The 14,552-nt window shown below is 40.8% G+C and overlaps 1 protein-coding gene across 3 annotated transcripts in view; it reads right to left on the reverse strand.

Moving 5' to 3' along the window:
- LOC140482342 (transmembrane protein 163a-like) overlaps positions 1–14,552 on the reverse strand; it is a 231,262-nt gene that overhangs the window by 163,132 nt on the left and 53,578 nt on the right. Inside the window, exon 3 of one of the 3 annotated variants that reach the window (XM_072579662.1) lies at positions 3,102–3,533. The exons of the other annotated variants lie outside the window; for them this stretch is intronic. Within the exon in view, the coding sequence (XP_072435763.1) occupies positions 3,121–3,533 (413 nt within the window). The 3' untranslated portion in view covers positions 3,102–3,120. Of the gene's footprint in view, positions 1–3,101; positions 3,534–14,552 lie in introns of those variants that run through there. 3 annotated transcript variants of the gene reach the window in all.

Consider the following 14,552-nt stretch of genomic DNA (forward strand, 5'->3'; position numbering starts at 1 on the left):
AGCTGATATATTGGAGTCATTATGAATGGCCTCCGCCAATGGTTCAAATACCAATGTAAAAAGCAGTGGTGAAAGGGGACAGCCCTGCCGACTGTCCCTAAGAATGTTAAAATTGCTTGATCGCACCCCACTGGTGATGACCGCAGCGAGAGATTCACTGTCGAGAACCTTTACCCATCTTATAAAGACTTCGCCCAAGCCAAACCGCTCCAGAGTGTAGATAAGATACGGCTACTCATCTCAGTCAAATGCCTTCTCTGCATCTAGAGAAATCACTAATTCCTGTATTGACTGTTGTTAACATGCTAGAATTGCATTAAGCAGCCTCCTAACATTATTGGAGGATCTGCAACCCTTTATGAAACCCATCTAATCATCTTTAACAATAGAAGGTAACACAGTCTCCAGCCTTAACGGAAAAGTCCTAGAGAGGATTTTAAAGTCCACATTTAAGACTGAAATGGGCCTGTGTGAAGCACAGTCCTCTGGGACCCTCTCTTTTTTAAGAATAAGTAAAATATTGGTCTCTCTCAGAGATGGCAGGCGACAATCATGGCTGTATGAGTCACTAAAAATGTTGAGCATCGGGCCTGAGAATATGTTTATAAATTCCTTATAGAATTTGCTGTGAAGTCCGTCAGGACCAGGCGCCTTTCCACTCTGAAGCTGCTTCACAGCCTCCTGCACGTCATGCTCTGGTAAGAGGGCACTGTGAAAAGACTGTTGTTCGGGGGTCTCACCCAGGAGCTCCAGATCTTTGAAAAAGACTCCATTTTAGCCTGCCCCTCCTCACAACCCTCAGATTGGTATAACTTCGAGTAAAATCTCTGGAACGCCACATTAATCTTTTTGGAGTCACATGTTAGGTTCCCAGACCCTTTCTTAATCACTGTAATGGCTTGAGGGATGTTCCTTTTCCTGGCAAGATATGCTAAGCATTTGCCTGGCCTGTCACCATGCTCACATAATCTTTGCTTTGCAAAAGTAAGCTCCTTTTTTGCTGTCTACGTGAAACATGGAATTCTCTGCAGCAACAGAATCCTCTGTAGCTTGACCAACGAGGGTCTGTCAAAGTAAGCCTTCTCAGCTGCCTTCAACCGTGCTTTGAGGAGACATTGTTGTTCACCCTTCTGCTGCTTCCTACTGGCAGAGTAGGAAATAACTAACCCCCGGCATAGGCTTTGGAAGTTTCCCAAAGGATGGATGGGCTATTAACCGAGCCTGTGTTAATATCTAGGAATTTCCTAGAGAAGTATTCCACAAACTTATTATCCTTGAGGATAAAGGGATCCATTTGCCAGTGCCTCGGACCCACTATAACATCCTTAATCTTAACCAACAGGTGCACTGGGGGCATGTTCGAAGATGGTAATGTTACCAATCGTACAAGATGCCACCAAGTCCAGGGTTGCCATGGAGGTCAGAAAATAAATCAATCCTGGTGTGACATCAATCCTGTGTGGATTGAAAAGAAACATAAAATCCTTGCCTGTACGGTGGAGACGCCACCAGACATCCACCAACCCTAAATACACACACAGATCCTCTAACTGATTAGTTTGTACAGAGGGTATCGGGAGCCTTTGGGCAACCTCTCTACTGTGGAATCCATGAGACAGTTAAAATCTCTCCCTATAATGATATGCCGGGACTCAAGACTGATCAGTTTAGAGAACGCATCTACCTGAAATTTCCGGGGAAGGGCAGGAGGGCAATAAACATATAAAACACCATATTCTTCCCCATTTGTTGGGGCTTTGACAATTACAAACCTCCTTTCTGTGTCTTTAACACACTCTAGTAACTTAAATAGGAGATTCCTTTAACCAATATAGTTACTCCCCTACTTCTGGTATTAAAAGCTGAAAAGTAAACCCAATCAAAGCCATTCTGCTGTAGTTTCAAATGCTCCCTATCATCCAAGTGTGTCTCCTGTAATAAAGCAATATCCACCTTCTCCTTTCTAAGGCTCAAAAGTGCCTTCTTCCTCTTAATTGGTGATTGACTCCCCTTGATGTTCCAGGTACACCATTTAATCGAGTCATTAGCCATAGCCTTCTGCAGAAACATTTAAATTCCAGAGACGAGGAACTCAAGGCACAAATCACTGAGCCTTAGCATCACAAGATCCATCAAACATAAAAAACTACATAAACTAAAACCACTACAGTTAACAAACCTACAAAGTTATCAAAGATTATATACAACAAAAACCAAAAAGCAAACTAACACATAAAATGCCATCGGCACTGAATAGGAGAACTCACCCCCAGCCCAAAGGGGGCAATTACCCATCCCAAAACCCAATTTCCCACCCCACTACCAAGACTGCAGCCCAGGCATTTAAATACCTGAACTGGGTATAAACAGTTCGAAAGTAGGCATCTAGCCATGCCAACCATTTCCCCCCCTCCTAGCTAGAGCCACAATGTAAACACAAACAGAAAAGAAAGAAAATACACCATGGAATAGCAATGTGAATAAAGAAACTTTTCTAAACTAAAGGAGTAAATACCCCACCCATCCTTTGGTATAATTTAATTTATAAATTTAAAATATACATCTCAACCACCACCAAACATAATTTAAACAAGATTATTACCAATAAAAAAAGGAAAATAAAGCCCCAACCGAACTTTTTTTAAAAGAAAAAACATACCTAAACAACACTACTATTTGTACATACTAAATTGTTTGGATTAGTTAATTTGTCTACAAAGTCTCTTGCCTTCTCCAATGTGTCAAAGAGATGTACAGATCCATCTAAGATGAACCGAGGCACTGCCAGATACCTCAGAAAGTGCTGGATCTCAAATTCCGTTAGTCTTCTCTTGACACCGTTATAGGATTTTCTTTTCTGGATCACTGCTGAAAAGTCCTGGAAGAACATGATATTCGAGCCCTCGTAAATTGAGACCTTCAGATCCTTCCCCTAGATTCTGGAAGCTCCCACAATTCTCTCCTTATCTCGATAATGATGAAACCACACCAAGAGAGGACAAGGACGTTGATGCAGATCTGACCTCCGCACCATGACCCAATGAGCTCTCTCAATCTTCAAGCCTCTCATTCCAGCCTCAAAGTTAAGGGATTTCGGCAACCAGTCCTCAATAAATTCCGTCAGCTGCTCACCTTCCTTACCCTCTGGCAGACCAATGATCTGAATAGTTTTCTCCTGCCCCCTGTTCTCGGGGCAGGATCTCCTGATCTTGAGATCATCCACTTGGTCATGCAAACTACGGACCTAGTCTCCTGGGCTTGGATCCTACCCTTAGAGGAACAGGTATCAGCTTCCACCACTGTGATTCTGTGTTCAACCTCATCCATCCTTTTTTCCAGATCTCCCACATGCTGTTCATGCTTCTGCAGCATGAGAGAGATTGGGGCCAGCTTCTCCTCTATCTGCTTACCCAACATCTCACGAGATTTCGTGAGCTCCTTCACCAGGGCCTGGTAAGTAATCGAGTCCGAGGATCTCGCAGGCTGGGTCACAGGCCCAGTTTCAGATGCTCCTCCTCCCTTCTTCAGCATCCCTGGACGGCAAAAACACAGGTAAGTTAATTTTCCACAATTTCTTGGACTACAGGATCTTTCCAAAGTCCCAGGATATCGCAGCAGCCCAGGTTGGGTGGGTTAAAAGTTTGTCCCGCTTGTGCTGCGGTGCGAAGCTCTACAACATGATCCTCCTAGATTGCCGCCATCTTGGTTCCCTCCAAAGTTATGTTTTAATGGTTAATACTGACAATCATTTGTTAAAAATGTAATGAGAAGTATTTCAAAACTGCTTTGCGAATCCTGATATCTTATAGTGCAGTTACATGTAAATGCATGGCACTAAACAAAGCATTAAGCATTTATATAGCATATTTGTAGAGGATGCTTCATTCCTCTATTTTTGGATAAAAGACCATAGAGGGAGCAGTAGGCTTTAAGAAGCAAAACAAAGGAGTTGAAAGAGATAAAAATGTAATCTCTTAGGGTGAAAATTCCAGAGGTTAAGACCGCGGCAAATAAAGAGACAAGTGCCAATGGTGAGGTGATGAAAATCAGGAATGCAATTGAGATCAATATTGGAAGAGAGAAGAGATCTTCTTTGAGTGGAGCACTGGAGTTGGAGAGGTGGAACAGGAGAGGAAGCATCACGTAAGCTTGCTGGATGGACACCAGAAGCAAGAATTAGATATAGTGCTATTCATTCTCTAGTCAAGTATTCTTGAAACTACATTGCTTATTAAGACAAGAAAAACATTGCAAAATTAATATACATGATCTGTCAATTAAATAAATGTTCTACAAGCAATTGATTTTCACATGGAAAAGTCCCTTTTAAATCAAATCTACATTTTTAATTGGGCTAAGTGGAAAAAGAATCAAATACGTTGTGCATTCTTTTGTTTGCCTAGATCCAGATGGCTTTTAAATTTACAGTGCAGAAAACCATTTAAGTATTTGTAAATAATATGGCGTGACAGTCACTTGCTCACAAATTTTAAGAAATCAAATCTGAAATTGTATTTTAACCTTAGTTAGTCTGTACAAATTATAATATGCAAATTATAATATGCAAATTAAAAGTCAGGTAATTACTATAATTGTCTGATAAAGTGTTTAGTGCCTATTATCTAATGTTTATGTTTATCTTTGCAGTTACCCATTTCATTGTTACAACAGTAAGTATTATCTCACAGATACAAAAAAGCCTTTTGCTGATAAAACTGTCTACCATCTCCAAGGCACAAGTCAGCAGTGTGGTGGAGTACTCCCCAGATCCCTAGATGAGTGCAGTTCCAACAACACCCAAGAAGTTTGATAGCAAGACAAAACAGCCTACCTGGTTGTCGCCACATCGACATTATGTCCTTCCACCATCAGCACTCAGTAGAAGCCATATGTACCATATACAAGGTGCACTGCATAAATTCACCAAAGCTCCTTACATATCATTTTCCAAACCCACAATGACTGCCTTGCAGATATCTTAGCAAAGTTTAAGTGGCACTTAGACAGAAACTGAACCAGACAGGGATAGAGGGATATGGATGGGTTTAGAATGGCCTCATGGTCATCACAGACACGGTGGACCAAAAGGCCTGTTCCTATGCTGCATTATTCTATGGGAATGCCGTCACCTGCAAGTTCCCCTCCAAGCCACATCCAGTGGCCATATATTGGAAATATATTGCCATTCCTTTCGTGTTATTGGGTCAAGATCCTCGAACTGCGTCCTTAATGGCATTGTGTGTCTACCTGCAACTCATGGGACTGCAACTGTTCAAGAAAGAAAATTCCCCATCATCTTCTCAAGGGCAACTACAGATGGGCAACAAATGCTGGCCCCACCAGTAATGCTGATATCCCATCAGTAAATAAAAAATAAGTGGTTGCAGTGTTTTCACATATTACCCATATGAACTATAAAGTAAAAAGCACCTCTTCAAATAAAAGCAATAAGAAATTTAAAGTCTAGCTATTGCAATTGGGCACAAAGAAACATTTCAATTGAACTGTCAGTTATTGTGTACCTATCTTCATGGCAGGCTTCCTCTTTACCAATTTAAAATGTGAAAAATATTTCTGAAATATTATGACTAAGTCAAAATCTTTCTTACAACCATTATTCTGTATTGTAGAAATTAGCAGTTTCACAACACTGCTATCAGGTTTCATGTAAATAAACACAGTTTATTTTGAGCAAATTACACAACAACATTAAAGTCAGCTATCTCATCTCTGTACTTGCAAAACTGATAACTATTGCTGGTTTCTAATTAACAGTATTATACATTGCCAATAGCTACAGTAGACTCACCTCATTTCTTTGAACCTATTACTGCAAGCCAAATGCACAAATTCTCTCTATATGATGAATCTGAGTCCATTTTAACCAATTCAAAACATATATTTTGAATTAAAATTTAATCCAAAGACTCTGTATTATTGTACTTCATTGAATGTAATAAGCTGCAGTGAGCAGGAAAGCTGCCAGTCCTTTCTCAACCCACACAGATAAAAGTGAAACCCAGAGGGAATAAAGGAAAAGATTATAAAACGAGGTGTGTTTTCATCACTTGAAATACATTTCCCAATCAAAAACAAATCTCCAGTTTTTAGATTTTGATTAGAGCAGGAGATGGTGAGCAGGCAGCCCAACGCGGCCAGTGGCAAGAGCAGGCAGTTGCTCCTGAGTTGGAGGCAGCCTGCAGCAGCAACAGTGAGAGCAGGAGAAGGCAGCTCAGGGTGACTACGGTGAGAGCAGGAGTACACAGCAACAGTAGCAGGAACAGGCTGCAACCTTGCATTCCCCATAACTAATCCACCTCCCCTATACATCCCAGGACACTAATGGGCAATTCGGCATAGCCAATCCACCTAAGTTACACATCTTTGGCCTGTGAGGGAAATCGGAGCACCCAGCGGAAACCCATGCAGCTATCGGGACAATGTGCTAACTCCACACAGACAGTTGCCCGAGGGTGGAATTGAACCCAGGTTCTTGGCGCTATGAGGCAGCAGTACACATGACAAGTTGGCACAGAGTAAGACGCTCCAGCCAAAGTTCCTCTGCTTCGCCTGTTCTTTTTCTTCTTCTCTCATTTTTTTTTCCTTTTCTGCATTTTTTTTTTCAATGTTTGACTTATCCGGAGGGGAATGGAGGAGGTGACTCCGGGCCGGAGGGTCCCGGAGACGAATTGGCAGAGAGGAGGCTGGTGCAGGGAAACAAGTCTCGGAGCAGAGGCGGGTATGGGGAAGTGAAGTCCTGGAGTGGAGGCCGACACAGGAACGAGTTACAAAAAAAACGTACTTTGGAGCAATCAGATCTGGTGCAGAGCAGACTGGGGGCTTGAAGCGGAGCGGGAACAGTTTTTTTAGATTAGATTACTTACAGTGTGGAAACAGGCCCTTCGGCCCAACAAGTCCACACCGCCCCGCTGAAGCGTAACCCACCCATACCCCTACCTACCCACCCATACCCCGACATCTACATCTACCCCTTACCTAACACTACGGGCAATTTAGCATGGCCAATTCACCTGACCTGCACATCTTTTTGGACTGTGGGAGGAAACCGGAGCACCCGGAGGAAACCCATGCAGACACAGGGAGAACGTGCAAACTCCACACAGTCAGTTGCCTGAGGCGGGAATTGAACCCGGGTCCCCAGCACTGTGAGTGCAGCAGTGCTAACCACTGTGCCACCGTGCCGCCCACGGTTAGTCTGGGTCTGGCACGGGTGGTCAGACCACGTATGGAAGCCCCTGCACTGAGCTACTGCAATGTAATGTCTGGCGAATGGTGCTAGATTAATTTAAGATATCTGGTCGGCATGGACAAGTTGGACCGAAGGGTCCTTTTCCATGCTGTACATCTCTATGACGATATTGTCTATCCTTTTAACCATCATATTTCTAACTTATACTTTGAATCACTGTAAAGTAATGCAGCAACGTTTCTTTCTTATTCCACTTTTGTGTCTAAGACTTATACCTAGGTACTTTGTACCTGATGGCACCATAACAGGCAACATTGTAAACGTTTCACTGTACTCCTGTATGTGAGTGCAAGTGACAGTAAAGGTTATTCTAATTCTACTTCCCATTCTAATTCTAACCGCTGAACCACCCTACGGCCCACACTTTGGATCTTCACTGTCGACATTTTTCTCAGGTTCAACATCTCAGAAAACTTGTTTATTTTATCCCTTGCTCCTTATAAGTGAGAGTGTGCCCCTATTCACTATTTAAAGAATTTGTGATGAGTCAGGATATCAAGAAGAATAAATATAAACAGGAAAAATTAATGTAAGTGCTGCTAAAAACATGCTCAAAGTTCTATTAAGGTGGAACAGGGCAAATTATATCCAAGAAGGACAGACAAGTTAATGCTTTAAATGTAAGCTTTCACAACGGATTCTGGCTGAGCCTCAGGGAGTTTATAATATTTTCTGATACTCTTATTTGTGTGTTTCAATTTCCTGATTATGCCACATACTTTTACATGATCATCTTCACTTTACAAAGACTTTTGGATAAAGACTTCACAGGTAATGGTTTAGGCTATAACCGGTTTAAAGTCGTTAATGGAGAAGTTGCTGTGCCATCAGTAAGAGGCTGTGCTTGTACAGTATCATAGAAAAAAGCATGAATGTTAATTACATGGTGGTTTGATAGTGTCTGTCCAATCTGTCCATCTCTATCCATTAATTTCAGCACCTATACTTCCTAATTAAAACAAATCACGCTTAGATACATTATCAAAAATGACCAAGACAAAGCAATTTCAAATGTTCCACACAATAATGACTACAAATCAAAATGCATACTTAAACCTACAACTTGCTTGTATATTATTTGAATTGAACAGCTTCTCAGGCTCTCCCCAAGAAAACATCGATATTGTGCCATTATTGGGATGAAATTGGATCATTTATTTATTTTTCTAATTAACCTGTTCAGAGATGTTATTGTACACATCTGGAGTAGGTGGACTTTAACCCAGATCTCTTGGTCCAGGGGTAGGGACACTTGAGGGCCCCCGAGTTAGATCTCCTATTGTCCAATTGTCAATTCAAAACAAATGCACAGCAACTCGGTTTTGATACAAATTATATGAGTCAGATGAATCACAGAAAGTGTGTTGATCAGTGTACTACTGAGCCTAGACCTCAGTCAACCAAGGTTCTCTTTAATGAGGCAAATGGTGGCTCTAATCACTCTTTCACAATCACATCTTTGCATACGGCAGTTAGCTTTCACAATCCCTCAAGCAGTCAAACGTGTATTGGTATTTATAATAATAGGTTTCATAAATGGAGAAGGAGGAGACAATTAATACTGGACTATGCTCACCATAGCAACAGGGTAGGCTTTTCCATTTCTGTCCTCACTATCTTATTTCTTATCCATCAAAGTGAATGGGAGTGAAATTACAAGAGAGGTTGCACAAAAATGGAAGTGATCTGTAAATACTGGAATTTTAAACATTTAAAGCACAGAAGTTGGGAGGGCGGCTTCAACATATTAAGGATTGGAAATCAGATTATATAATGGAGTTGTCTGCCAGAAGGAGAAGTGCTCTAACCATGAAAAACATGGCAATTAAAAGATTAGTGGCTCCACTCTGATTTCAAACACCAGGTATTCATTCCAACATGATCACAATGGGGGAAACTATTAAAGAACAAGAAAAGAGTCAAGAGAAAATCAACTGCAGTGTTTCCGAATATCTGGCAGAAAAGTCATGTAGGAATTCCAAAGACAAGTTTGACAATTTTAATACATCACAATATTCATTCCACATGTTCAATATGTAATTAATGTTTGTCCCCATTCTCTGCATTGGAATCTTCATCTGATATTTTCCCTCAGTTAATGTCTTCTCATTCTATTTCTTCAGCAGTCTTCAGTTCTTCTCCAGAGTTCTTCCAATACAGGGACACATAGGAACAAGAGTTGGCCATTCAGCCCCTCACCTGCTCCACCATTCAATAAGATCATTGCTGATCTGTGGCCTAGCTCCATGCACCTATTTTGGGCCCATATCCCTTGATAACTTGCTTAATAAAAAATTGTCTCAGGTTCAAATTTAATAATTGAATTAGCATTGACCATGACTTCAGGAGTTGAGTTCCAAACCTCCACATGTAGAAATACTTTTTAACATCTCTTGTGAATGGCCAGTACTAGTTCTTAGACTATGCCCCCTATTTCTAGCATCATCATCCAGTGGAAATGATTTATTTTTATTTACCTGACATTTCCCTGTTAATATCCTGAAGACCTCAATTAAATCACCCATTAACCTTCTAAATCCTACAGAATAAAGGCCTAATTTGTCTAATCTCGTCTCATAATTTAACCCCTGAAGTCCCGGTATCATCTTTCTAAACTTGTGTTGAACTCCATCCAGGGCCAAAACATCCTTCCTCAGGTAAGGTACCCAGATCTGCTCAAGTACTCTAAGTGGGGTCTGCCAGATATTCGGAGACGCTGCGGTTGATTTTCTCTTGACTCTTTTCTTGTTCTTTAATAGTTTCCCCCATTGTGATCATGTTGGAATGAATGGTGTTGGACAACTGCAGCATAATGTCTGAACTTTATACTCCAGCCCTTTAAATTTAAGGCCAGCATTCCATTAGCCACCTTGACCACTTTCTGCACCTGTTCATGGCAATTTAAAGTGTTATGCACCTGAACTTCCACATCTTATCAGACATCAACTTTGTGTCTTTAAAAAAATCCCAATCAACCTTTCTCTGTGTAAAATGGATAACCTCATACGTACTTACATCAAAATATAACCACTATAGCTTTGCCCATTTACCTAATCTATTAATATCCTGTGATTTTTCTATGCTGTCGACAATACTGTCTACAATGCTGCCTAATTTTGTATAATCAGCAAATTTGTATATTTCACATTTTATGGTGATACCCAAGGGCAGTATGGTGACTCAGTGGTTAGCACTGCTGCCTCACAGCACCAAGGACCTAGTTTGATTCCACTCACGGGTGACTGACTGTGTGGAGTTTGCACATTCTCCCTATGTCTGTGTGGGTTTCCTTTGGGTGCTCTTATTTCCTCCCATAGTCCAAAGATGTGCAGGCTAGGTAGATTAGCCATTAGCAAGGTTACAAGGATAAGGTCTGGATGGGATGCTCTTCAGAGCATAAGTGTGGACTTGATGGACCAAATGGCCTGCTTCCACACTGCAGGGATTCTGTGAAAAAAAAAGTTGTTAATGAATATTGTGAACATCTAATCTTTTCTCCATTATTTTCCTTTAAATTTACATACTGCCCTTCACATCCAAAGGTCTGCGGGTGAGTGCTGCCCCTTAACCCTACTCTTTCATTTAATATGATCACTGCCGATCTTCTGGCCCAACTTCACTTCCCGAACCCCACCATCTCCCATATCTCTTGATGCCCTGAGAAATAAAAGGTCGGCTTGTCTATCCATCCATCCATCTCAGCCTTGAATATATTTAACAATACAGCATCCATAACCCTCTAAGGTAGAGTATTGTAAAGATGTACCGCTGTCTGAGTGAAGAAATTATTCTTCACCTCATTCTTAAACAATCAGTGCCTTACCCCAAGGCTGGGCCATCTAATTCTGCATTCCCCTACAAGGGGGAACAACCTCTCAGTGCCTGCCCTTTCAAGCATCTTCTGAATCTTGTTTGTTTCAATGAGTTCACTTCTCTTTTTTCTAAACTATAGACAGTAAAGATTCAATTTATTCAGCCTCTCATCATAGCATAATCCTTTCATCCCTGGAACCAGTCCAGTAAACCTTCACCATAGCAACTCCAAGGCAAGCATGTCCTTCCAAAACTGCTCACTGTCTACCTATTTCCAATGCTGTTGCATTGCCAGCCTCTACCCATACAAACAATCCATCAGCCCCTATAAAGCTTACCCATGCCTTTCTCACCTCTAGGTTTCATTATGCCAATGACGTCCCTATAGCCCATTAATTTGCATAACTTCAACGTATCCAAAATTCTGCTATTTCTATCTCTCCTCCACCAAATCTACCTCACCATTGTCTTCACTGACCTACACTGAAAAGCAGTCTCCAAATTCTTATCATGTTGAAATTTCTTCATGGGAGTGTCCCTCTTTATCACTATACTCTTCAATAACCCAAAGAGCCCGTCAATCTGTTCCTTCTTCTACACACCCAGTGGGTAAAACAATTTAAAAAAGGTAATACTTGGAAATGAACAATTGGTTGTATTGGACCTCCATTTTGAAGTATACAAAATGAATAGGATGAGTACATGTCATTCACACGTTTAACAGCTATTTCTTTCTGGACATGGCATCTTGCATTCTTGCTGCCTTGACTGACCATTGTTGTCTCATTTTCAACATTAAGTAAATCCCTCTGTTCCTCCATCTCTTTCTTATCCTTATGGATTTTTTAAAAAATCTATTTCCTCTACTTCCTCGGTCTGTTAATAATAGTCACCAGATGCCTGAGCACCAACCATTGGTAGCTTGTGATTGGGTAGACTGCTGCCACCAATCCTCCTTCCTATGTTAGTCCAGGAGGCTGCCCTGTCTTCCACGGTGAAGGATGGACCACAAATAAGTCTCAGTAGAAGAGACACTTGTCCTGGATAACAAAATTTTGCTTTATTACATAACTAACTTTCTCCAGTTTACATGAACCCTCAGGCATTTTCATGATTAGCAATCAGGAGGCCATGCCAGTGTCCAACTCACTCCCTGTTCAACTGTTTAGGATTGTCCCAGTCTGTGACTCATAGCTGTGTTAAATATCAGACTGAGTGGAGTTTCAGCATCACTCATACATAAAGTCTTTCATGATCAGTGCCTTATGCAATGTAATCAGTCCTCCTATTGTTCCCTTTTTTTCATTACAACTCTAAGTTAGTTTGGGACATTTTTCTACACCAAAGTTGCCTAATTCCTTACATAATTTTGTTTATGCAACCCTTTCCATCACAAAATCCTGGACTCCTTACTGGACAGTGCTGTAAGTGCTATTACTCAAATCCACTCACTGTCTTAGAACATAGAACAATACAGCGGAGAACAGGCCCTTCAGCCCTCGATGTTGCGCCGACCTGTGAACTATTCTCAGCTTGTCCCCCTATACTATCCCAAAATCATCCAGTTGCTTAAATCTCCCTAATGTGGCTGAATTAACTACATTATCAGGTAGGGCATTCCACACCCTTACCACTCTCTGAGTAAAGAACCTGCCTCTGACATCTGTCTTAAAACTATCACCCCTCAATTTGTAGTTATGCCCCCTTGTACAAGCTGACGACATCATTCTAGGAAAAACACTTTCACTGTCTACCCTATCTAATCCTCTGATCACCTTGTACGTCTCTATCAAACCCCTCTTAGCCTTCTTCTTTCCAATGAGAACAGATACAAGTCTCTCAGCCTTTCCTCATAAAACCTTCCCTCCAGACCAGGCAACATTCTGGTAAATCTCCTTGCAACTTTTCCAATGCTTCCACATCCATCCCGAAATATGGGAACCAGAACTGTACACAATATTCCAAGTGTGGCCGCACCAGTGTTTTGTATCAATTGTGGCATGATATTGCGGCTCTGGAACCCAATCCCTCTCTGAATGAAACCTAACACACCGTATGCCTTCTTAACTGCACTATCCACCTGGGTGGCAACTTTCAGGGATGATTATTATCATGAAATTGAATTTGTGCTCAAACATTGTTACATTCGGAGAGATGAAATCCCACAACACTCCTCCCCCAATTTAGAACCTTATCATTCAATGTAAATTGGTGCTTGGAAATTGAAACCTCTACTAGAGTGGTGCATTCATGTTTTCTGAATTCAATTTCTAATGTTAAGTCCTTCATTTTAATCACATCGTCACCACTATTCCTCCGTGTATTTGTAACTATAGCAATTGATATTTAATGCATGAAGAAAATGCAATAAATCTGGTCATTCTTAGTGCCTGCTCTTCTGTGCTGCCTGGTGATGAAGAAAGCTTTATGCTTAATTATTCAGTTCTTATTCAAGGCAGTCTTCGCCCTTTATACAAATCATTAATTATATATATAAAACTATTTTAATTCAGGTTTGAGTTGGGTCGTCATGTTCAGTCTGATGCAATTTTTTATATTTCATGCAGCAGGACATTTCTTGAAAAACTAAACTCTGCTTGTAATGTCAAAGCTCTTAAATTCTCCACTCACCAATTTTGAATGTCGTGGTTATATGTAAGAACTTCCCTTCTTCCCACTGTCATGCACCATGATACAAAAATATATCAATGTAGCTATTGTTTACTCACTCATTCTACATTTTTGGATACATGAACTACACTTGTCATCCCCCAGTGCTCAGTACTTCCCCAGTATGAATGAGTGAAATACACTCAACACTCCCAAAAACACAAAGCACCAGCTTATTTAATTTCTGAAGAATTTTATGAGTCCCTTCCACCTCAGGAAATGTATCCCTTCTGCCAGCCACATAATTCATTTTGTGCTGACTTCTTTACATGTTGTGTATCAATCAGATGTGTTTACTGCAAATTAAATTTCTATATATCTTTTACAAAGAAAAAGAAACTTTCCATTCCATGTTTCTGGGATATTGTTATCATCTGTAATAAGACAGCAACATGAACTCATAAATGTAAGTATTGCCAATTTAATTAATTAATTTTCTGTAAGAACGTGAAAGAGTCAGGGGCAACCAGGTCGAAGAGGAGAACAAGGAGGTTGTCTGGGGGATTTAAGTGGCACCAAATTCACCTTTTCAAATTGTAAGTAAATAAAGATCGAATCTCATTCTAGACTTCCAATTTTTTCTCTATATTGAATGTAAGCGTGGATGTGCATCACCGTCACAGTTCTCCTGGGCACTCAAAATATTTAGGTCAGTCCTAGGCAGGGAATATTCACATGGGGTAAGACAGCCGATGAACAGATGAACATCTGTTTGGTAGAATCTTTGACAAAGGTTTTTTTTTCTAGAAGTGTTGATGCTGAAAATAATGAAGTGGGCATCAGTGGAAACAGGAGAAAG

Source organism: Chiloscyllium punctatum, chromosome 10, assembly GCF_047496795.1.
Source record: "Chiloscyllium punctatum isolate Juve2018m chromosome 10, sChiPun1.3, whole genome shotgun sequence".
In the NCBI taxonomy this organism is placed as follows: Eukaryota; Metazoa; Chordata; class Chondrichthyes; order Orectolobiformes; family Hemiscylliidae; genus Chiloscyllium; species Chiloscyllium punctatum.